Raw genomic sequence first — 24,698 nt, 5'->3', positions numbered from 1 at the left:
TTGGGTGGTTAGTGGGTGTTGGCCACAGGGTCTGGCTGCAGGCCACGTCTTGCAGACAACCTCCCCTGTACAAGATTGGGTGCTTATACAGGGTTGGCCTTGTGGCTTTTCTTCACTGAAAAAAACAAAAGCTACAGGGACTTTATAGTTAGGAAATAGAATTTTAATAAAACCACAGAAATTCACGTAATTTTTATTTACAAGGACGTTATAGTTAGGCTCACATTGTAAATGTACCAAACCATAGAAATTCACCAGTTATAGTTAGAGTTACCTCAAGTAACTATAACTCGTGTCCTAAGGTAACTATAACTCGCGCCCTTGCAATGTACTGCTAAGTACCCCACAAATTACGGCACTCGTGACACCTTTGATAACATCATTGATAATATAAATGTAATATTTGCAGTTAAATGTTTGATGAATAAACTGTACATGGCGGGGGTGCAAGTTATAGTTACTTTAGGGCACGAGCCATAGTTACTTGTGGTAACTAACTATAACCAGTGAATTTTTATGGTTGGTATGTTTAAAATGTGAGCCTAACTATAACGTCCCTGTAACCTTTGGTTTGTGAAGTGAATATATATTTTTAGTGAATTTCAACCATCTTTTAAGCCATTGGACTTTTGTTGTGTCATTTACATTTGTCTTCTACTCACTATAGCATATGACATGGTACAATTGGTCAGTTCTCTTCAGCAACTGGGTACCTTCATGGTGAGTGACTCTTGCACATTTTACATTGGCATACAAAAATGAGTCCCCTTTAAAGCCAGTGACTATTGGCCTAATGAGTGTTGTCTCTGAAGATGCAAAAATAGACAAGACCGTTTGCAGAAACAAAAATGTTCTTGATAATAAATTTTTATGAAAAAGCATTGGCAAAACTCAAAGGTTGGTAGCCAACATCAGACCTATTGGCTTTACCAGTGTAATGACAGGAATAGAAAGGCTGTTGCAGGACCTTCCATAAAGTAAGAGTTGTCTCATAAAATTGCTCAAAACATTCTTGCTTTCCATTCTTTATTGAAACGCCTTCTTTCTGCAACTTCAGGGCGTGACGCAGGCTCCTGCAGACCCTGTGATGCAGGGGGGCGCTTACTATTCAGAAAGGCACCCATTCAGTCAAAGGTCTAGGAATATCTTTGGTGGCCTGTGTGATAGACCTATTTAAGTGGCCAAATCACCCCCCGAAAGCAAAACAACATGGAACTGGAGGTTGAATGTCACCACAGAATAAAAAGTAGCGTTTATGAGACTGTAGTAAATTGGGTTACTGGTTGAGGTGGGTAAAACCCTACTCAAGCAGTAATCACATCTTCTGTTAGGGTGAAATAACAAACCCCAAACTAATCTGTGCTTAACTGTCTAGAAGCTTCGTACACGCAGGTAGGCTTAACCTAGAGGCAATGTGTAAAGTATTCATGCAGCACTTCAAACATTAATAAAGTGAAAACACAACAAAAGAAATGTAATACATGATTTGCAAACAAAACAACAAAATCTCTAATCAGTAGAACTGGAGATAAGCAATTTTAAAGATTTAAGGAAAAATAGTACCCAGATCCACAAAGTGCCAACCGTGGTTATTTAGTTGCGCGGACATGAACAAAGTCACAAGTTCAGGCAGGCTGCAATGGAACAAGGGCCTGGAACAGGGACCAAGTTTGGCCTGCTAAACAAAGTACCTTGAATCCCAGTTAACGAGCATTGCGGGATCCCGCGTAAAGATGCGTTGCACAGTGGTGTTTCTGAGCAGCTACCCGGCTGTGATACGAGGTCTGGCATCAAGGATGCATTGCGCTGTAGTAGTTCTGAAGTGGAATTGTGAGGAGAAGTGTTGTGCTGTGTCGGTTCTGCCCACCGGACCACAGCTGGAGTGGCACCATTTGAGGGTAGGACTCACAGCAGACAGAGTCTATGTGCTGGGTTCAAGGTGGTTTGAGCCTTTTCTTTCCCTCAGGCTCTGATCAGGAGGCCAGTGAACTAACCCTTGTAGTCACTGTTGTGGCCCTGGGTTCAAGATGCAAGTCCAGTCTTTTTCACTTAGGCAGCAAGACAGGAGGGCAGGGTAGTAGCACTCCTTCTTGCAAAGCAGCACAGGAGTTCTTATGAGTCTTTCATAGGTCGAGAGGTGTCCAATATTTATACTTCGTGCCCAGTTTGAAGTAGAAGAGGGTTCTGGAAGTTTCCACCTCCAGAGGTGCCTAGAATTTTCTTCCTCCCTGCCCTGGCCTCAGCTTGTCTTGGGTCACAAAAGAATAGTGCCAAACCCTTTGTGAGTGTGCACTTATAAAGCATTTGTGATGTGAAGGTGCGGTAGGTGACAACTCCTCCCACCCATCAAGTCAGAGATGACCCATCCTGCCAACACCTATTTCCTCTTTGTCTCACTGTCAGGGAACAATACACAAAGCCCAACTGCCAGCTACACCTAGTCATGTGACCTGGGATACAAGCTGCATTCACCAACTGTTGGGATAAGAACATTTCAACTTTCTAAAAGGGGCATTTTCGACAACTGTGACTTAAAATCCAATTTTACTATTAAATAGGGTTTTAAATCACAATTCTATAGACACCACACTCAACATTCCTATCGGCCTCCAATGTAAAGTTATCACTTAATAAATGTAATAAGGTAACCCAATGTTGTCCAATGGGAGAGGTAGGCCTTGTGAAAATGAAAAAATAATTTAAAAGGTTTTCATTACCAGGACTGGTAAAACTTAAAAGTACATGTTAAATACATTGCACCTTACCCTATGGGCTGGCAGCACCTACCTTAGGGAGGACATATGTTTTAAAAGGGAAGGTTTAGTCCTGAAAAATGTTTATTTTGCCACGTAGAAATGGCAGTTTAAACTGCACAGACAGGTTGCAATGGCAGGCCTAAGACATGTTTAAAAGAGTATTTAAGCAAGTGGGCCTATCAGTTCGGCAGGCCCACTAATAGCATTTAATTTCCAGACCCTGTGCAAATTGGGTGTAAGCCAATGTTAACATACTTAAAAGATAGAGCAGTGTGCAGAGTCCTAAATCCAGCAAACACAAATTCAGCAAAAACAGAAGGATGGAAGGCAAAATGTTGGGGGAAACATATGCCAAAGATGTCAGTCAGCTCCAACAGTGACCTATGTATAGCAACTGCAAATTTTTGCATTCTTTTTTCTGTACCCATCCACAATTGGGTGTTTTGAGGTATATGCCTTGTGTTGGATATACGCTCAAAGACCAATAATTATGAAGATCAATAATGATATTAGTATGTGAGCCAGTCCAGGGCATGTCCTTTCGCTGTCGCAGTAAAAAGTTAGATTAAAGATCTTGAATTCTATGACTTCTAAAGTTCCCTAATCAAATTAAAAATGCAGGCAGTCGAAGCATTAGTGTCTTGAGAGTTGAGTTTTGAAGAGAGTCTTACTATTGCCTTAAAAGCATCAACTATGTGTAAATACAAAAATAATATAAACAGTATGTGATTACTGGCAGGGCTATGCTACAGACTCGTTGTCTTTCAACAATGTCCGGTGTTTAGAGGTCAACTTGTTCTGAACCTAATGTACCACCAATTGAGAAAGCATTTTGATGCATATTCTACATATTTTGCCTTATAATAAATAAAAATAAAGGAAGAATTAAATAAATAACTTACTAATAATATGTCCAGCGGAAGGGTCATCAGGTTTTGGTGTTACTGGATAGGAAGGAATACCTGTGAAAAAACACATACTCAATGAAATGAATGAAGGCAGTTTTGCTGATCAATGGTCTTCAAAGATAAGCCAGGTAAAAGTATTGAAACATTCAGAAGGAATTATAGTGGCCGATTCTCAAAAGTTGTACGGCTGTAGTACATTTACATTCCTGGGTATAAGTGTAAATGCATGACATTTAGGAATCCACCAATATTTCTACTAATAGGCCTGAAAAGCTGCATCATCTCAGATTTCCAGACAAACGTCGCTGCTTTTTCTCTGTGAGTTTATATCCAGGCTACAGTTCCAAATCAAGAAAGCAGCCCGATGTGCAAATGCCAATTGTTTCATTTTATTTTTTCTCATGGGGGAACCATTTTCCATGTTGAAGAAACCACTTCCTCTAGACCCTCGCAACGTCTGGGGATGTTTCTTTACCCTTTTCACCATGCAAAATGATTTACTCCAGCCCTTGACTGGAGGAAATATTAGATTTTTTCATGGTGGGACAGTTTTGGATAGGAGTTAGAGAACTCCAACAAATCATATCCAAGTAATTAATCTTTCTACCACGTTGCATTAGAGCGCAGGACCAAGCATATAAGTATTTCCCCTTAGTAAGGACATGTCATCTAATAGTAGGATAAGCATAAAATTGATTTCAAATAATTATTAATAGTTATTGTTATAATAAATATTACCTTAATTATACTTAGATAATATCACAAATAAACAAACAATTTATATCCCAATACGCCAGCACCACAGATGGGTTGGGGATGAATTGATGGATTCATTTCTGATCTCATACACATTGGAAAGATCCATTGAAACGTGTTAAATAGCAGGTAAAACGATTCTAAATAAACAATATACATAGAGCTGAAATGTGATTTAAAGCGATTAAGATGCATCTATTTATATTCCCACTCAGGTTCGGGTAGTCAACATATTTTTCATGCACAAGTGTTACAACCAAACTATAACACAAAGACTAGTATGATTTATACAAATACAACAATCTGCAAACCAGGAACCCTGTACTGCAGTATCCCTGTGACCACCATTGACTCACAGGTAAACTGTGGCAACTCCATTGTAGGGATAGAAGGCCTCGGGCATTAACAGGTAAGTCCTTCTCCATTCAGCCCCGTATCCACCTCAGGCTCTCAAAAAAGGGAACTGATCAACAGAAAGACAGATGTCTTTAGGTTAAAGAGACAGGTATGTGGAATTAGCACCCACCCAATTTAACAACTGCAAATAAATAAAGAGGTTTGGGTGGGTTTCCAGCAGCTTCAGATGCCACTAGATAAGGAGATCAGAAGAGTAATAGGGTGTCCTACTGCTTATTGTCGATTGATGTTGTCATATCCTGGACACGCCCTTCCAGTTTTTGCGCTATCAGTATGAAGAGAGGTGAAATTCTCAAGGAATTTGGGGCATTGGGGGGAGGTGCAGTAACCATGCCAGCATGCAGACCAATTTTCCCACAATAGAAATACTAATGGCACCCCTCCTCTAAGTGTGGGGGACTCAGGAACAAGAAAACAGTACCGAGTACGCCAAGATCTTTTCCTTAGTAGTTACACATCTACCATCCTCTAATAGCACGATGAACATAAATGAATATTGCAATAATCATGTATGGTTATAATTATAATAATTACTCTAATATTTATATTTATATGATATCACAAACTAAAATAACAATTAATCTCCCAACACATCTCTGCAATGAATGTGTTAGGAGAACAATAGTAGAATATACTTGCAACATCATCATAAATGCAAGTATTCTAAGATATTATTACATCCCCATATACACGAAATAAAATGTGAATGTAATGGATGCCTTAGACCATAGAAAGATTTTTAAAAATGTTTTAGCATGCAGTTCTTCATTTGAAATATAAATAAAAAGGAGATTAATTTTTCATATTTTGCCTGTTATTTGATTGTAATTATTATACATGTAAGGACCAAAAATGTATTAATAAGCTTTCAGATTGACTACATGATATGCTGATAATGTGCGGCGCATGAGAACAAGAAACCATTTCACGATTATGAAATGGTTAAATTACTTTAATCTGTAGTTCTAAACAAACGTAGCATCCCTTGATACGAATTAACCTTAATCTAGGCGAGGTGTCAGTCGCTATATGTGCCATGATAGCCCCCACCAGAATGGCAAGGGTGCTGTAGTTAAAGAATGTTACTTTGGATCCCTGAGCTCTGCTTTATAGTCCACCTTTCTTGCTTTTACCCATGACTCTGTGCACATGTCCCACCCTTCTTACTCCAGCCTCCATAAGGGGACTTGATAATGTACCACCAAACTAGGAGGACAATTCTAAAACAAACATTATAAATGTCCTTAATAGGCGTATAGTTGTCAGAGACGTTTTCAAACATAACAGTGCAGGATAGCCTTACAAAGAAGAAACACCACTGGAGATGATAGTGGCTACTCAACCCACACTGGGAGATCAGTCAACCATTATTTCTGTCAGTGCCATATCCACTACAGTGGTCTTTCTCTGGTGGCAGTTCCGCCAACTACAAAATCAACCTTATCAGAGTTTCAGCACAAATGGCAAGTTTTCCAATACTAGGATGGCCTGCTTATGATGTGGGACATCTTGTGACTGGAAAACAGCTGTGGCCAAAGGTGTGCGAGATGCAGCAGGGAAAAGGATGGAGCTTCAGGACAGTGCGTGGAGATGAAGCGGGCACACCATTGGGTCTTTTGTGGGGAAGGAGTGTTCACTAGGCAGTGGATGATGCAATGCCTGGGTTAGATCAGAGGATGGGGTGGGGGTAGGGCACTGACGACGGATATATGCCATGTGATGCCAACCCACCAATTGCTCTTGAACCCTTCACCTGCAGATGGAGCAGTTTGCTACTACAGCAAACAGCTGTTGAAGTTGCTCCAAATGCCACTCTTTTTCCAAACGCAACCGTAGATTAAATTGAGTTTCATATTGGAATTAATCAATTCTTGACTGGACTGTTCCTTTGCAATGCCACTGGATGTGGAGTGTTCCAGTGTGTATACACAAAGGAAGCTGCTCCTCTTTAAAATCAATTACAGTAAATTGTGAAGCTCACAAAGAAGGATGTACCGCTGAAAAAAATGATTTAGTTTCTGTCACGTGTCCTCCACTGTATGCAAAAGTCTATAAAAACTAGATTTATTGAGGGAAGGGTAGATTTAGCAGAGATGCTCACCGCAGCAAAGGTAAACTTTATTCTGCTTTAAGAAATATGCTCAGAATTAAATGGCTGGAAACTGATTATACATTGACATCTTTCCTATGACAAGAGCCATGACATATTATGACTGCACCCCATGACTGCACCCTCCACCTAGGTTGGAGCCTTGTTCAGTTCTCAACAGGATTCCGTGGGCAGTTGGTGCTTTGGGATCATTATGCTTTGGAGCTTGGTGAATCAGCTTTCAGTTAAGAAACTGGTCAATGGCTTAAACGTCTGGAAAATAATCATACGGATGCGGTCTAATCTCTGTCAGATATTGATTGTCGGGACCCCTTTCAGGGAACCTTGGGACACGCAAGGGACCAACTGTGGGGGTTGAGGATTTTTACTTCTGGTGTCCTGAGGTCCGTCTTACTATGAATTCTAAGTAACTGAGCCAAGTACCACTTCTGCACTTCTGGGTGTAGATATAGGACAGTAAACACGAGCTGACAACTCAACATTTGTGTTGCAGCAGCGATAAAGCATTGTCCAACCAAATATTCACTTTTATGACAAAAGAAATGTATTTTATTTCTAACTCTACCCACATAAAGGAAAAATACAACATCCACAAACAATTACACAGCCGTCCCCTGAGGTAGGGCCTCTAGTGTTTCTCGTCAGTTTCCTGTCTCACTCACTCCTCGTATTAGTGATTATGGTTATTCCCCATTCACTATTGGTAATATCAAGGGTATGCCCACCAGTAAATGAGTCTCAACAGTGCTCTACGGCTCCAAAGTTAAGTCAAAAGTGTTCTGGCTCAATTGGCCTAACTTATCAGTAGGTTCTCCTGGGGCAGGCAGACCCGAAACCAATCTTACCTGAAATGGCAGGAGTGAAGTGTTTGGAGTTCCTGAGTGTGTCCTGTCTGCTGGAACTCACAATGGCTGCAGCCAATTTGGGTAACCGGGCTGCACACAGCCCAGGCAGCTCCACTCAGCAGGTGCAGAGTTTCTCTCTTGCAGTCGCGCTCCTGAAGCAACTGGAAGCAGCACCTTCTGCAGGGTAAGTGTTCGTCCAGCTCCAATGGGGGATGGCTACAACGATCCTATCTTGGGTCCCTCACCTGGGTGAAGGTGCACTGGTGCTCTCAATATATCCTTACTTCTCCGGTTGGTGCTCCAACACACCGAGTCACTATGTCTTGTTGTCCAGGGGCAGCGGCCCAATCATTAAGGTGAAGTTCTCCATGGCAGCCCCACCTGGCATAAGGGGTTGCCACCTTGGTTCCATACAGGGCTGCAGCCCCTACCACTTGGTAGTCTTTACCACAGCAGCTCTTCCTGGCATTCAAAGTCGCCACCATGCTTCTGCACAAGGCTTCGGCCCTTACCACACAGCAGTTTTTCCCACTGCAGCCCCCCCTGGCATTGGTGGGCATTGCCTCTCTACCACGCATGGACTCGAGCCCAATCTGTGCAGCACGACACATGGCTACATTCACAGTGGCCCCCTCCTGGCATGCAGGGACCTCCGACTCTATCCTGCACATGGGCAATGACCCAAACAATGAAGCAGCTGTTAGCTTATACCTTGCACAGGGACTTTGCCCAACAAGGATCCCCACTCGACCTCACTCCCTCGAATCATTGATGCCATTTAGGAGTTGCCAGGGGTCGCAACTGGCTTGCACTTTGTGACCCCAGGCTCTGCCTCTGCAACCCTTTGCTTCAGAGGTAGCAAATTCAGTGCCAGGAACAGAGTGGTAGCTTGTCCTTATGGACGTCATTTGGGCTGCCGCTCTTTTTGCTTTCTGTCAATTTCTATCACACTAATAGTGTATAATAAAATGTTAGTCACTGTTAGTGTAAACATGTGAATATTGCCTTCCATGGCAACTGAGATAAGTAAAAATGCTTTTAAATGTATGTTGTGGGTGAGAGTGTGCTTATGTGAGAGAGTGTGTGTGTAAGTGTGAATTTGTGTGCATGCGTAAGTATGTATCTGTGAGTGAAAGTGAAGGTAAAAGAGAGTGTGATGTCATTTCCGCTACCCCTTGGCATTTTGGTTAATTGAAGCCCATGCCTCCAATGCTCTTCTCTTCCTCACAGTTCACACTGGTCTTGGCAAGCAAGCAAGCACTGGTGCTCCAGACTCCAGGGCAGGTGGTCTTGGATTCCCTGGGTGATGTCTCCCTACCCAGCATGTAGACTAGCTGGCCTTGGCCCCCAGGCCTGAACACAGGCAGAAGTCTTGCAGAGCTTCCCCTGCTCTCACAGATTGTCTGACTGTTCCACAAATAACAATGTTTGGGTCTCAAACTCCCCTTCTCATAGTTAATTTCCAGACACAAATGCGATGTAGGATCAGAGTATTTGAAATTTATCTTGGGGTTCTGCTTCCTTTAAAGTGTCCACTGCTTTGCTCCCGCTTCCTCTTGAAAAGCAGTATGTCATGGCAGGAGTGTCTTCAAAGCTGATAGTCTCACAACACACCATCAGAGAGACTAAAGTTCTCACATGAATGTCATCCACAGTAGTATGTGTATCAAAGGATTAGCCCAGGCCCCCAGACCTGCTCTTTATAATTCTCTTATCTGCCCCATCTCCTTTCTTAGGTGTGCCCAGGCCTCTTCCTTGTGACCCCTTCATTAAATCAAAGAGCACCCTTTGAGGTGTACAGAGGGAGCTTCGCTCTCCACTCCCCAGTGTGTGTCCCACCCAGCTTACACGAATACAGCAATACACAAATCTGTCTGTGGGAATTTCTCTTTAGTGTATCCAAATAGAACTACACAAGGACACATCTTTCAAAATGCAAAGAGGTTCTCACCCAAGAGCTGAACACAACAACAGTTGTGAAGGTAGGTGAGAGGGCAATGTCCAGTGTACGTTGACCAATACTAGAACAGTTGCCTTTGTTATGGAACTCTAGATGCAACGAGGATTGCAACAAAGGAATTCTCATACAAGACAAATGTTTTCTGAAATGCCCTATATTTTGAAACTGCCAGCCATGGTTGGGTTTATTGGCACCAGGCGTACTCACAGATCCAGTGGCACAGACTCCAGCAACCAGAACAAAGCAGAAGACAATAAGGCACACACAGGGTTGCACACTGACATCTCGGAACGTCAAGTGGCCAACGGTTCTAGATTCAATGCACCCTCACCCAGCCACTTCTCTGACTTCCCAAGGGGAAGAAATGGAGCTGAGGCTCTTTTCTGTGGGGCACAGTCCATCATCCTCTACCAAAGCAGGCAGAAATCTCTCTTCTCAGGTCACACGAGTGGCATTTCTACATGAATATGCTTGCCTAGACTTGATCCTAGTTAGGCAGGGAGATGGCTGTCAGACAGGCACTTACCCTGGATTTCACACCTTCATAAAGATACAGTGCCATCCTTGACTGCTGAGAATACCTGGAACTGCTTACTGGTCAAGATGAACAACGTATACCATCAGAAATAACCTCTTGCAGTGTTCAAATAAATTATTGGGGGCTCTTCCACTAAAAAAGGGTATAGCGGCTGCAACATCTGCTCATGTTAAGGCCATCAACAGCAGAAGCCTCTCCTGGACCGGTTCCAATCAGCTCAGGTGAAATGTACATTGGGCCTGATAGAGCGGTCCGTAGTAATAATTTACCTGTATTCGGACGCTCTTTAGGCCGATGAATCTTTTGGCTAAGTGGGACTCTCCGTACTCTTAATCAATCAATTTCATTAAATCGATAATCAATAACGAACATAAGCAATACCTTGATCAACATAACACTTAACAATTAATCCAGAATACATTTCGACGAAACCTGACCTTTCAGTCAGGAATAACCACACCAGTTTATTCAAAGTTAGTGAATTTATTTCCCTATATTAACAAAGCTAGCACAATATAAATGTGTCTCAACACCAAATGATAAACATAAATGAACATTAATAGCTGTCCATAGCGGCGAAACAAGTGCAATCAATGCAGCATTTGAATAACAAGGCATTCGATAATGGCAATGCAAATCACTAATACGATAATCTGTAATGAACTAATTGCATACATTTAGTCAGCATAACAAGGTCTCAAATTGCATCGTGCAACAAAAGGAATCCTCATCTAACCTCAAATTAGCATCGGCATGTGGGACTTCATGCAAAAACAATTTAGCAACATAAATTTGGAAAACTCCCAACTAGGGCTCTTATCAAAATCAGCAGTTGGTTACCTAAAAGAAACACAATGCAATTTTACAATTTCCTTTCATATTTACCAATTACGATCAGCATACAAGGAAGTCTTCGTCTCACAGGTACCGTTTCTCGATCAGCATTGGTACCGTTTCGACCGGCATGGGACGGGGCAAAGGGGCAAGGTGGACGGGGCAATTGCCTCACGGCCGCAAGGTAAAACTACTACTTCATGCAAGGGATCAAATCAAAGTTAAAGTCTCTAGGGCAAGAATCATTTAGAATCTCTTTCTCTCGATTAGAGAAAGCATCAAAGTCTCTTTCAAAATGGCGTCGCAGCAAAGTGGGCCATAATAGCTGCAATGTCCTGCAAAATGGCGGGTATCGAGCTGGTAATGGCGGATAATAGCCGTAATGACCGTAATGGCTACCTTCTTCTCGTGCACCTGGGTTTTATAGACAACAGTTCAAATCCAGTAGGGTCTTCCATTGGAGGGTTCATAGGTTAGCTTCAAATTGTCCAACAAAAAACGACAGTTCTCAAGCTTTTACTTAAGCATACATTATCCTTGGAGATGGGTACGCAAGTTGCAACATTTTATACCAATTAACTCACTTTCAGAGCTTCCATTGTCCGCACCTGCAGATTGACCTTGGAGTAAAGAGAAAATATGCCAGGCTGGCACGAAACCTTAAGATAAGCCTGTGAACGGTCTCTGTGGAAAAGTACAGCTTCAAGCAGAAATACACGTTTAATAGCACATTGGAAAAATACGAGCATCTAAACCGTGAGACCAGGCAACTAGGCCAAAGCCTCCGCTAAAGTTATGCTAAGCTAAAACATTTCTAACGAGCAAATCGTAGCACACGTTTATGATTATGTCGGATTAGTGCAATTCTAATACATCACGTTATATAAAGCACGCTTATAAATGTTGTCAAACTACTCTGAGGGCACATTTTGTCCCCGTACAATCTTTATTAGTTCGGTTAAAGTCACACATGATTATTTCACACTACGTTTATGCGTTAATAAATGTAAAACCTTCATTTCTGCTTCATCAATCCCTCCTCTGATGACTACTTGTCATCACACCAAATCATGCCCACAAATTTTATTCCATTAAAATTCTGTCAGTTCTCTTTTCCTTTTAATTCCCCTAGTGTTCGCTTTGTATTCTTCTGCCATTCTTTTCATTATTTTCTCTTCCTTCCTTCTTTTAATTCTTTCCATAATCATTATTATTCCCGTTTTTATTCCCCAAATTCCAAATACGCAAATTATAACTATCATAATTCCCTCTATTATTTTTAGCAATATCCCATTCCAAATTCCCCCAATCCAGTGTCCCACTGAAGCAAGTCCCTTTCCAACCTTCTCCCACACTCCTGGTTCTTTCAGTTCCTTCAAATCTACACTCTCTTTTGTTAGATTAGCAAGCATAGTTTTAATCTTTACACTATTGTCGGGAATATACGTACAACAGTGTCGTGCACCAAGCATTTTGCAAACGCCACCATCCTTTGCTAAAAGAATGTCTAAAGCAAGCCTGTTTTGAAGAGTCATAGCTCTTTCCGCTGCAAGTTCAGCATCTATCAGGATTATAGCACCTGAAAACTTTGTCAACATGTTATCCACTATAGTAGACAACTTTCTTATTTTGATGGAATTCAGCACAACTCCCAATGAAGGAATCATGGCTCCAAATATATCTCCCACCACAGCAGCTGCGGTCTCTCTTTTCTGGATACGATGGGATCCAGATGTCTTTTGAATCATCGATAGGTCATCCAGTTGATAAACCTTTGGGAACACTATACCCAAATAACATCTCCCCCACCATCCCTTTGGAAGACGATAATAGGCATTATACCCACAAATGTAATATACACCTGGAATGACAGGGTCAAGTCCGTTCATCATGAATGTCCATTTGGCCTTAAAGATAAACGTATGTTTACACTCACTCGCTCCTACAAAAATATTGTCATAATAAGATTCACCTCGATATATACAAAATTTCCCTACATGCCAAGCATCTAAAGCTATTCTCCCTTGTGTCTTTATTGCGGCAAAATCATAATTATCTACTGAAGTCCTCTTATGTAACTCTTTCTCTAATTTCGCATTCAATTGTGCTCTTCTATCATCTGTGCGATCTAAGAAGCTTATTTCTACTGCAGAGAGCGAGCAGGTAAGGTTTTCCCTATGAGCGTGAGCCGTTTCAAAAGGTAGCATTGGCTCGAAAAATTCCCTCATTATTTTAGCATCCCAATCTTTAGCAATCTGGCTTAGCTGCGCTATTATAGGAACATATGCAAAGGTAACATCATAATTTGAGTAAAAATACTGTATGTTAGTTTGACCATAAAATCTAGACATTACTATACTACATGTAATCCCGTATGTAAGAGGCATGTGGTGATATGTCACCCCTTCCTTTACTGATGTCGGTATCTGTGTACACACATAACAATCTTTCGCATCCATAGTCTCAACATATTCTGTTAGCAAGCGATAGAAAACATTATATGAAAGTTCTTTCTTATCATGCAAGAGCCTCTCATCTAATTCTAGTCTTTTCAATGCGGTTAGTTCAGTGACAGTAACATGAGCAAAAGTAGAAGCATCAATTTTCTCATTCTCACCCTTTCCATGCATTCCAAGCACAATTGCCATTATTATTAGTACACATACAATTATCACACCTATACACAAGTATTTACAATATTTCTTTCGACTGTTTTGCGTCATGATCTGTATAGAATCAGAGAGCTAGAAGCACCTATAAAATTATTTAGCAATTCAGTTACAAAGCTGAACGAGCGCAATGTTCACACAGTTTTCTTCAAGAGGCCAGTCACTTATCGGTTAGCAGCATTTGTCACAATTCGGCAATAACTCAGTCTTTTATCAGTTTAGCAAGTGTCTCATCCGGTTTAGCAATGTCTCAGCTGGTTGTTTGTATCACGTTAGATCGTAGCAAGCAATGTCATTTATCACCCTTTCAATCAACACTGTCCATAAAACTTTTCTTTTCTATTGGTATCTCTTCTTCTTCGTTCTCGAGGCTTAGAGAAACAAATTTGTCAGTCCAATCGTCATTGGCTACATATGCCCATTCAGGACCGGAATATCTTCTGTTCGGTATTCTTTTCCTTTTCAATTTTGCTTCTCTTTTCGATTCTGCTTCGCTGGTACTTTCCTCTTTGGCCAAGTCTTTTCCTTCACTTGAGGATGGTACCACGACAGTCACTTCTTTTCTTTTCTCTTTCACCTTTGGCCTTTCTCCGTCGTTCAAACTTTCTTTAGTCCTTTCTTTTATTGGTGATATACTTAGTCTCCTCTTTGCGCCATGTCCATTTGATGGACCTGCGATCTTTTCTGTGGAAGCTTGAACCCTTTCGTTCTGTTCTGCCTTGTCCCCTCCTTCTGGGGAATCAATCACGTTCTCCTTTTCTTTTTCTGTATCGTCTGCTTCTGGGAAAGCCCTCCTCTGATCAGGCTCTCCTGCTTTTTCACCTTTTTCTAGCCCTTCGTCACCGTTACTTTCGTCAGGCTCTGTATCACTTTCAGCTGCTTCAGGTTCCTTGTCACCCTCAACTGCTTCAGGCTCTTTGCTACCCTCAGCTGCTTCAGGTTCTTTGTCACCTTCAGCTGCTTCGTCGCTGTCTGAGCTTTCTCCTTGGTCTTCCCCAAGTGAGTTAGTCTCTTCGTCCTCAGAGAATATCTCTCTCTCTTCCGTTCCTGCCTGTTCGTTTTCAGTTCGGTTTTGCTCTGTCTCAGCACTCAGCACTGTTTTATCAGGCACTGGCAGTTTCAGCGCTTCAACTTCCTCATCTGTGGGACACAACACTTTCTTTGTGTGACTGGCGTGAATCCAGTTGGGAACCCCCGCACACTTCACAGCGGTAGTTGTCGTCAGGATCACTTGGAAAGGGCCTTTCCAACGGGGTTCCAGACACGACTTTCTCACGTGCTTCTTTACCACGACCCAGTCACCTGCTTTCAGTACGTGTCCTGGACCTTGGATCGGTGGTAAGGTGGTTGCTTCCACCTGGTGAGAGAAAGAGCGAACCACGTCAGCCAGACCTTTGCAGTAGTCTAACACCATATCATCTGTAATATTCAAAAGCGCGTTTGCAGGAACTGCAGGAAGTCTCATAGCCCTGCCCATGAGAATTTCGTGCGGAGACAATCCAGTCTTTCTATCAGGGGTGTTTCTCATTGACATTAGCGCCAAGGGCAATGCGTCAGGCCATTTCAAATTTGTCGATGCACATATTTTCGCCATTCTTGATTTCAGTGTACCATTCATCTGCTCCACCAGTCCTGAGGCCTCAGGGCGATAGCTACAATGCAGTTTTTGCTCAATGTTCAGCGCTTCGCAGAGTAACTTTATCACCTCGTTATTGAAGTGACTTCCCCTATCTGATTCTAAAGAGATCGGGAATCCAAAACGTGGTATCAACTCTCTCAACAATAGCTTTGCAACTGTAAGGCTGTCATTTCTACGTGTGGGGTATGCCTCAATCCAGTGACTAAAAATGCACACAATCACCAACACATACTTCAGACCTCCATACGCAGGCATCTCAATGAAGTCTATCTGCATTCGACTAAATGGGCCACTGGCCCTGCCAATGTGGCTGGCGTTCACAACTGTTCCCTTTCCTGGGTTCATCTGCTGGCAAGTGACACATCGATGGCAAACTGCTTCTGCAGCTTGACGAAATCTGGGGTTAAACCAATCAGTTTTGAACAATCTTATCATGGCATCTCTCCCTAGGTGAGCTTGCCCATGATAGAACCGCGCAAGCTGTGACAAGAGACTGTTTGGCAAAACAAATTTTCCCTCATTCGAAACCCATAACTCATCTGGTCTCTTTATACACTGTGATTTAATCCAGGAATCTCTCTCATCCTCCCTGACGTTATTCTGCAGTGCTTTTAGTTCATCTATTGTATCTACGACCTTCAATGCAAATGCTTCAGCTGGTTCAAGCTCCGGCTCATTTATCGAATTCCATTCATCTCTGAGCAATATACAGTTCAAGGCACAAAATCTTGCGACTTGATCCGCATATGCATTTCCCAGAGAAACATAGTCCTGTCCTTTTGTATGAGCACTGCACTTTACCACTGCAACTTCGGCTGGCATTTGAATGGCGTGTAACAATTCCCTTATTCTCTCCCCGTTCTTCACTGGGGATCCTGAAGAAGTCAGGAAACCTCTCTGTGACCACAGTTGTCCAAAGTCGTGCACAACCCCAAACCCGTACTGACTATCAGTGTAAATGGTGACTTTCATCAATGCAGACAGTTGACATGCTCTTGTAAGGGCTACAAGTTCTGCTACTTGTGCAGAATAGACTCCTTGAAGCCACCCCGCTTCCAAGACACCTGTTACAGTACATACAGCATATCCTGCTTTCAAAATTCCCATCCCATCTCTTAGACATGAACCATCAACGAAAACAATTTGGTCATTTTCATCAAGCTTAGTATCTTTAATGTAAGGTCGAGGTTTTGTGCAAAATTCAGTCACCTGAAGGCAGTCATGCTCGACGTCTTCAGCGTTCTCAACTTCAGCATTTTCACCAGGGAGCAAGGTTGCTGGATTCAACGTAGTGCACCTTTTCAGCTGCACATTCGGTGAGCCCAGAATTATCGTTTCATACCTTGTGAGTCTTGCTCCGGTCATGTGTTGCGTTCGGGAGCGGGTCAAAAGTATCTCAACTGAGTGAGGGACCATGACTGTTACTGGGTGTCCCATCACTATTCCTTCACTCTGAGTGAGGCTGATACCAACTGCTGCTACGGCGCGCAAACACCCTGGGAGTGCTGCTGCGACCGGATCCAAAGTAGCTGAAAAATACGCTACTGGTCTGTTTACGCCACCATGGGCTTGAGTCAAGACAGACAAAGAACATGCATCACGTTCATGACAAAACAATGTGAAAGGCTTCGTGTAATCAGGCATACCTAAAGCTGGAGCCCTGCACATGCACTCTTTCAATTCAACAAAAGCATCCATCTCATCTCCTTTCAGTTCAATTTGATCCAAGGCATCCTTCTGGGTCAGTTTCAGTAAAGGCTTTGCTAGAGTCGAGAAGTTGGGAATCCACTGGCGACAGTAGCCCACCATTCCCAAAAACTTCCTCACCTCCCTCCTTGTCTTTGGTGGACTCATTTGAAGTACACTTGTTATTCTTTTCTTCATTATTCTCCGTGACCCTTTCTCTATCTGGTGACCCAAGTATTTCACTTTCTTCTTTCAAAACTGCAATTTGGAAGGAGACACCTTATGTCCATTCCTTCCCAAATGGTACAACAGAGCAATGGTATCTGCTGTGCAACCACTTTCTGTCTTTGATGCAACCAGTAAGTCATCAATGTACTGTACTAGGGTTGACTCGAATGGCAATTCTAATGCTTCCAAATCTTTCTTTAGAATCTGATTGAAGATTGACGGTGACTCAGAAAACCCTTGAGGAATTCGACACCAACTGTACACTCTGTCTAGGAATTTGAAACAAAAGAGGAATTGGCTGTCCTCATGAAGAGGCACAGAAAAGAATGCTTGTGACAAGTCGATGACTGAGAACCACTCGGCATCGCAAGGAACTTGAAACATTATCACAGCTGGATTTGGTACGACAGGGCAACATTTGACTATGATGTCATTTATTTTCCTCAAGTCCTGCACAAGTCGGACCTTTCCACTTGGCTTTATTAGTCCCATTATTGGTGAATTACATGGACTGCTTAACACTTCTTTCAGTACTCCCTGCTTTACAAATTCGTCAATAAGTTGGGCAACTTTCATGAGGGTGTCTTGTGCCATGTGGTATTGTGGGGTCTGGGGAAAGATTGCATTGGGCTTTACAGTCACTTTCACTGGTTCCACTCCTTTCATCAATCCCACCTCTTTCCCTGTCATATGCCACACTTCCTTTCCGACTGTTTCCCGTAATTCGGCTGGAATATCTTCTTCAGTTATCATCGGGAAAAGACAAATCAGAGGATAGTCTTCATCGACAGTTTCCATCTCATCCCCCTCTACACTGTCCTCTTCTTCCCCATCACTGCTCGTCTGAATTTTGATTCCATCGTTCGAACACATAATCGAACATCCCAATTTGCACAATAGGTCTCTCCCTAATAGTGCTATCGGGCTTGAGTCACATACCACAAATTTGTGTAACCCTTGATAGTTACCAATGCTGACTGGTACTGGATCTGTAATTGGGTTTGTCAGGTGCCTGTTTGCTACTCCCACCACTTGAACTGTACTCCCTGAGAGTGGCAAATTTGGTACTTCACTGCTCTTAACAGTTGAACGTGTGGCTCCCGTGTCAACCAAGAATGAGACACGATGACCCATTACTCTTCCCTCTACGTACGGACCCTTTTGATCAACTTCCAAGGATGCTGCAAGCACACAATCTCCTTCCTCTCCTGAACTTTCACTCTCCCATACATTGTTTATTCCACTCTCACTATGTAGTGGGAACTGTTGTACGGTGCCATTTGTACTCATTACCTGACCCGAGACCTGTGGAGGAACCATCACTTGCTGCTGACTCATTGGTGCCAAAGGTATTTGCATTTGCTGATTAGGTACCATGGGAAACTGCTGTTGCATCGGCTGCATTTGCGTCATCTGCATACGAGGCATCTGCATCTGCTGCGGCTGCATAGGTTGTAATCCCTGCAACTGATTTACGGTCTGGAAATTTGGGTTTGGACCTCTCATTTTCGGTCCCCTCATTGTCTGAAATGCATTGACATCATTGTTTTGCTTACCAACACCTGCACCTGCACCTTCCTGCACCACCATCGGGCACTCGCGTTTCCAATGACCGACAATTCCGCACACGTGACACGGCATCACCTTCTTCATTGCCTGCACACCAGTCACAACAGTGTTCAAATCCGGACCATTATTCGCAAAACCTCCTCTGCCTCTGCCTCTGGCCTGTGGCTGAAACGCCATATTTCCCTGCAACTGCGGCTGCGGTACCTGCTGTTGGAACCCTTGCATCCCTTGCAAACCTTGCAAACCTGTCTGAGCTGCCTTAAGCTGCATCATCATCACCTTCTCTTTCAACTTTTTCTGTTTCACTTCAATTTCGTCGCTACAGTATTTCGCATAATTCAACACCTCATCAATCGGTTTCGACTGCCAGCAAATCAAATGCGACTTTATCATCTGACTTATCTCTGGTCTCAGCCCTTCCACAAATCTGAACACAAAATGAAGCATGTCCTTCGCCTCTATTGTCTCCGTGCCACTGTAGTTCTTGAACGCCTTCAACAACCTCTCATAGTAACTATGAATCGACTCTTTAGCCTCTTGGGCCGTTCGATCGATCTTCTGCCAATCCACATTTTTCGCGGCAACTTTCGTCTTCAAATGCTCAATCACCTTGTAGTACAAGCTCATCACCATAGGTGATGGTGCACCCGTATCCCTGTCTCTCTCTGGTTCACTTGTCGGCCAACCTACAGCTCTTTTGCAATCCTCCCACAAATCTGCCGGAACCACAATCTCAAAGAGTGTGTTTAGATCTTCCCAAAGACATTTTGCAAGCTTCACAAACCTATCAGTCTGTTGATACCATTCAATCGGTTTCTCTCTCAATTTGGGAAAATCATCCGTAAAAGACTGAATGTCACTTCTGTGCCATGGTACATGTATTAATTTTCCCCCTGCTGTCTCCCTCATTGGTAACATAGTTACTGTACCACTACTCTGTGGTCTTTTCTCATTGTGCTCTGTAGCGCTGTCCCTCCTCTTTTCCTTCCTCTTTACCCACCTACTTTCCCACTTGTCCAAACACCTCCACACTTGTGCACTCTGCAGCAATTCTCTAAGGTGTGCCTTCATGCCTGCTGACCTCATGTGTTCAAAATCTGTGGCCCCAAAATCCAACCTGTAGCTTCTGCTCAAGTGTTTTGTCTTGTCTATGTCAACCCCATTTTTGTCAGCTATTTCCTGCAAACTTTTATGTACCTTGTACACTTCCTTCGTAATCTCTGGACATAGGTACCTCAACTCTTCTTCCGAGTAGGACTCCAACCTATTCACACCCATAGTCCCTTCCACCAATTCTTGTGCTTCCATGTTCAACCTCATCCTATTCAGATAATCTTCTCCCTTTCCACTGGCTGAGCTTTGTGTGGAATTCAGACTGTTGAACCACTCTGTCAGCTGTTGCGAATTCAACCCCATCAGTGTAGCGTTCACATCGACTGCCATTGATGGTTGCGGCAGCTTTTCAGTGTTCGATGTTAGAGGTATTATCAGTGGGGGACTTGACCTCACCACTGCCGACTGAGCACATATGGGACTAAACTCCATCAAGGATCCGGGTCCATTTGGCTGAGCCGCTATAGGAGTTATCCCTGGAGTGTTTTCTATGCATCTCCTTTCGGTCCCATTCTGCAGGATTGATCCCTGACTGCTCATACCTAAGTTAGGCTGACTGTACAGAGGTACCGGTGGACCTACAGTAATGGGTAGTGATATCGCATCTGGGTTTTGTCCATTCCCCATGTTCTGAGGCATGTTCATTCCCACACCATGGGTCATCATTGCCGGCATGCCCATCTGACTCCCCGTCATCTGAGCATGTGCTGTTCCCCCCTGCATCTGCTTTTGAGGCATCAAAAACTGAGTTGATTCGGCTTGTGCCAATGTCTGGTTGTGACCATTCTGTACTCCCCTTACGGTTGGTTCTAAAAACATTCCTGCACTGTTGTCACTGCTGTAGTACCCTGGCATCTGCGGCTGATAATTTTCTGCTGGTTTCAACATGGGCACATCCGGGTATATTCTCCTAACCTGCGGTATTTGCGGGGTGAACAGTAAACTCGGGTCCTTAGACCCCGATGATGCTCCTGAACTCTGAGTTTCACTGTTCTGTACCGATGCCGGAGGGGCAGAACTGGTACTTGGACCTTGTCCACTCTCCGCATAAGGTGGTGGACGATCGTTCAGCAATTGCATTATTAGCTCCTCATCCTCTAACTCCTCTTCTCTTCTCAACTTTTCCTCGTCCTCTCTATCCTTGGAACACCTCCTGTTTGTCTTACAGGTAGCTTTCTTACCTGTCTCCTCTTCTTCCTTAGTAATTGCGGGGAACAATTTTATCCCCTGCAATATATCTGACCTCCACACCTTCTGTGCATTATCCCACCTAGCGTCCGCTAGTGTCTTTTCTACCTTCCTCATCCTTGTTTCGAACTTATTTTTCTGTTGCTGTCTAGCCATTAATTCCCAAATCGCTAGAGCCTCAAACTGGGCTGGCCTTGGAGGCACCTTCATGTCATACATCGTGAATCTCAAATTCTCCAGAATCCTTATATTGAATGTCCCGTGGATCGGGAATGCTACGCTCCCATGTTTCTCTGTCAACTTGTGCCATTGCTTTAGCCAAAGGCACGGAGCTACCCCCTTTTCCTCCATTACAATGTAAGCCGGTGTGCCTTCGGGCGGCGTCTCCTCTCCTACGCTCGCTTTAATGTAAGACTCCCCCTTCATCGCACTCCTGAATGCTTTAAAAAATTTCATTTTCTCGTCTTTTATTTCACAAAGTTTGTAATCAATAGGTGACTTTAATTCCCGGAATACTCTTCGCTTGCCTTTCCCCTTCCAATCGAGCCCCACGGACTGCGTCCAATCCGTGCGCGACCCTTCTCTGCAACCAACCTATCCCAGCGCGGCTCCTAGTGACGTCACACTCACACACACTGCGGCTGACAAAGCCTCGCGGCTAGTCCTCCTTCACTCAGCTCCTCTCGAAACAACTTCTTGCATGTATCGCGAGCTACCAAAAATAAAACAGATCTGTCGGTTTACTACAGGAAGGGTAACACAACCGCTTCAGGACCTTAGGGATTTTTCACTAGCCTCGGCAGTTATTCCATCTTTCTCGGTCCCCACGTTCGCAAGCAAATCTGACCCGCAGACCTACTCTCAACTTGTCAATGATCTATTCTAGTGCACTTAGAATCTTGTCAAAGCCCGAAGTCGAAGTTTCTTTCACTCCCTAACACACGTACCGACTCGTTGACCACGCCCGATCAACCTACTAAACCGCCCAGACCACAACATAGAACAACATACTCCGGAGTCTCTTGACCTCGCAGGGCCCGTCTCAACAACAACAACCACGTGGACCTTTTTATGCACGAAGCGCCACACGCACATGAAGTTCGACGACTTCCCTACTCTCACACTCGGAGTCGCACCTCCGCTATTTCTATAAAGTTCGACGACTTCTCTACCTCTATACTCGGAGTCGCACCTCCGCTATCCTCTAAAAAGAAAAGAATTCTCGCAACCTTTTCACACACCCTGCGGCAATAAGCTGTGCAAGCGCAAAATCCTAACTTCACTCATACCATCACTAGTACCGCCAACGCCTATTCCACACCTCCGTTCTCTCCATTCGCAAGCTCCGAGATCCCGGGAAAGTCGCGGTGGACCTAGCCCATCATCATTCTGTCAATCTATTTTACCCAAGAAAAATCTAATTCAACTTCTCGAATGGGGTCTCAAAGGGCGTAACCGTTAATTCAACACCATGTACTTTAAGAGTACAGGGTCCCAAAAGACGAAACCGTCCTCTGCTACCATCTACTGATAGAGCGGTCCGTAGTAATAATTTACCTGTATTCGGACGCTCTTTAGGCCGATGAATCTTTTGGCTAAGTGGGACTCTCTGTACTCTTAATCAATCAATTTCATTAAATCGATAATCAATAACGAACATAAGCAATACCTTGATCAACATAACACTTAACAATTCATCCAGAATACATTTCGACGAACCCTGACCTTTCAGTCAGGAATAACCACACCAGTTTATTCAAAGTTAGTGAATTTATTTCCCTATATTAACAAAGCTAGCACAATATAAATGTGTCTCAACACCAAATGATAAACATAAATTAACATTAATAGCTGTCCATAGCGGCGAAACAAGTGCAATCCATGCAGCATTTGAATAACAAGGCATTCGATAATGGCAATGCAAATCACTAATACGATAATCTGTAATGAACTAATTGCATACATTTAGTCAGCATAACAAGGTCTCAAATTGCATCGTGCAACAAAAGGAATCCTCATCTAACCTCAAATTAGCATCGGCATGTGGGACTTCATGCAAAAACAATTTAGCAACATAAATTTGGAAAACTCCCAACTAGGGCTCTTATCAAAATCAGCAGTTGGTTACCTAAAAGAAACACAATGCAATTTTACAATTTCCTTTCATATTTACCAATTACGATCAGCATACAAGGAAGTCTTCGTCTCACAGGTACCGTTTCTCGATCAGCATTGGTACCGTTTCGACCGGCATGGGACGGGGCAAAGGGGCAAGGTGGACGGGGCAATTGCCTCACGGCCGCAAGGTAAAACTACTACTTCATGCAAGGGATCAAATCAAAGTTAAAGTCTCTAGGGCAAGAATCATTTAGAATCTCTTTCTCTCGATTAGAGAAAGCATCAAAGTCTCTTTCAAAATGGCGTCGCAGCAAAGTGGGCCATAATAGCTGCAATGTCCTGCAAAATGGCAGGTATCGAGCTGGTAATGGCGGATAATAGCCGTAATGACCGTAATGGCTACCTTCTTCTCGTGCACCTGGGTTTTATAGACAACAGTTCAAATCCAGTAGGGTCTTCCATTGGAGGGTTCATAGGTTAGCTTCAAATTGTCCAATCAAAAAACGACAGTTCTCAAGCTTTTACTTAAGCATACATTATCCTTGGAGATGGGTACGCAAGTTGCAACATTTTATACCAATTTACTCACTTTCAGAGCTTCCATTGTCCGCACCTGCAGATTGACCTTGGAGTAAAGAGAAAATATGCCAGGCTGGCACGAAACCTTAAGATAAGCCTGTGAACGGTCTCTGTGGAAAAGTACAGCTTCAACCAGAAATACACGTTTAATAGCACATTGGAAAAATACGAGCATCTAAACCGTGAGACCAGGCAACTAGGCCAAAGCCTCCGCTAAAGTTATGCTAAGCTAAAACATTTCTAACGAGCAAATCGTAGCACACGTTTATGATTATGTCGGATTAGTGCAATTCTAATACATCACGTTATATAAAGCACGCTTATAAATGTTGTCAAACTACTCTGAGGGCACATTTTGTCCCCGTACAATCTTTATTAGTTCGGTTAAAGTCACACATGATTATTTCACACTACGTTTATGCGTTAATAAATGTAAAACCTTCATTTCTGCTTCATCAGGCCTGAGATTGCAGGAAACATCTCTTCCACATGCAGATCAGGAGGGAGAGGAGAAGGTGAAGTACCTGGCCGGGGACCACTGGCCATGCTCACAAAAGTATTAATGAAAAAACAATACAAAACAGTCATTTTCAGCTCTGTAAACCACAAACCCCCCCTTAAATTTTATCACAACTTAATTGAGGGAATTCTCAAATAAGTACGTGACATTTTGATTGCCTGATTGGTAAGAAATACTAGAAATCTCTGCATTCAGACACGTCAATGAAGGAGTGTAGTCAATAACGTTATATATTTTTCACTCTGCATCAAGAGAGCATACACAT

At 43.1% G+C, this 24,698-nt stretch overlaps 1 protein-coding gene across 2 annotated transcripts in view; it reads right to left on the bottom strand.

Annotated features, from left to right (window-relative positions):
• The window catches only part of LAMA3 (laminin subunit alpha 3), a 933,952-nt gene that overhangs the window by 585,673 nt on the left and 323,581 nt on the right, over nt 1-24,698 (bottom strand). For both annotated transcript variants that reach the window (XM_069220025.1, XM_069220026.1), the window contains exon 11: nt 3,659-3,718. In XM_069220025.1, coding sequence (XP_069076126.1) covers nt 3,659-3,718 — 60 coding nt within the window. The remainder of the gene's footprint in view (nt 1-3,658; nt 3,719-24,698) is intronic.

The sequence above is a fragment of the Pleurodeles waltl genome, chromosome 2_2 (genome assembly GCF_031143425.1).
Source record: "Pleurodeles waltl isolate 20211129_DDA chromosome 2_2, aPleWal1.hap1.20221129, whole genome shotgun sequence".
Lineage (NCBI taxonomy): Eukaryota > Metazoa > Chordata > Amphibia > Caudata > Salamandridae > Pleurodeles > Pleurodeles waltl.
The sequence above is the reverse complement of the archived record's forward strand: the minus strand, read 5'-3'. Positions and strand labels throughout refer to the sequence as shown.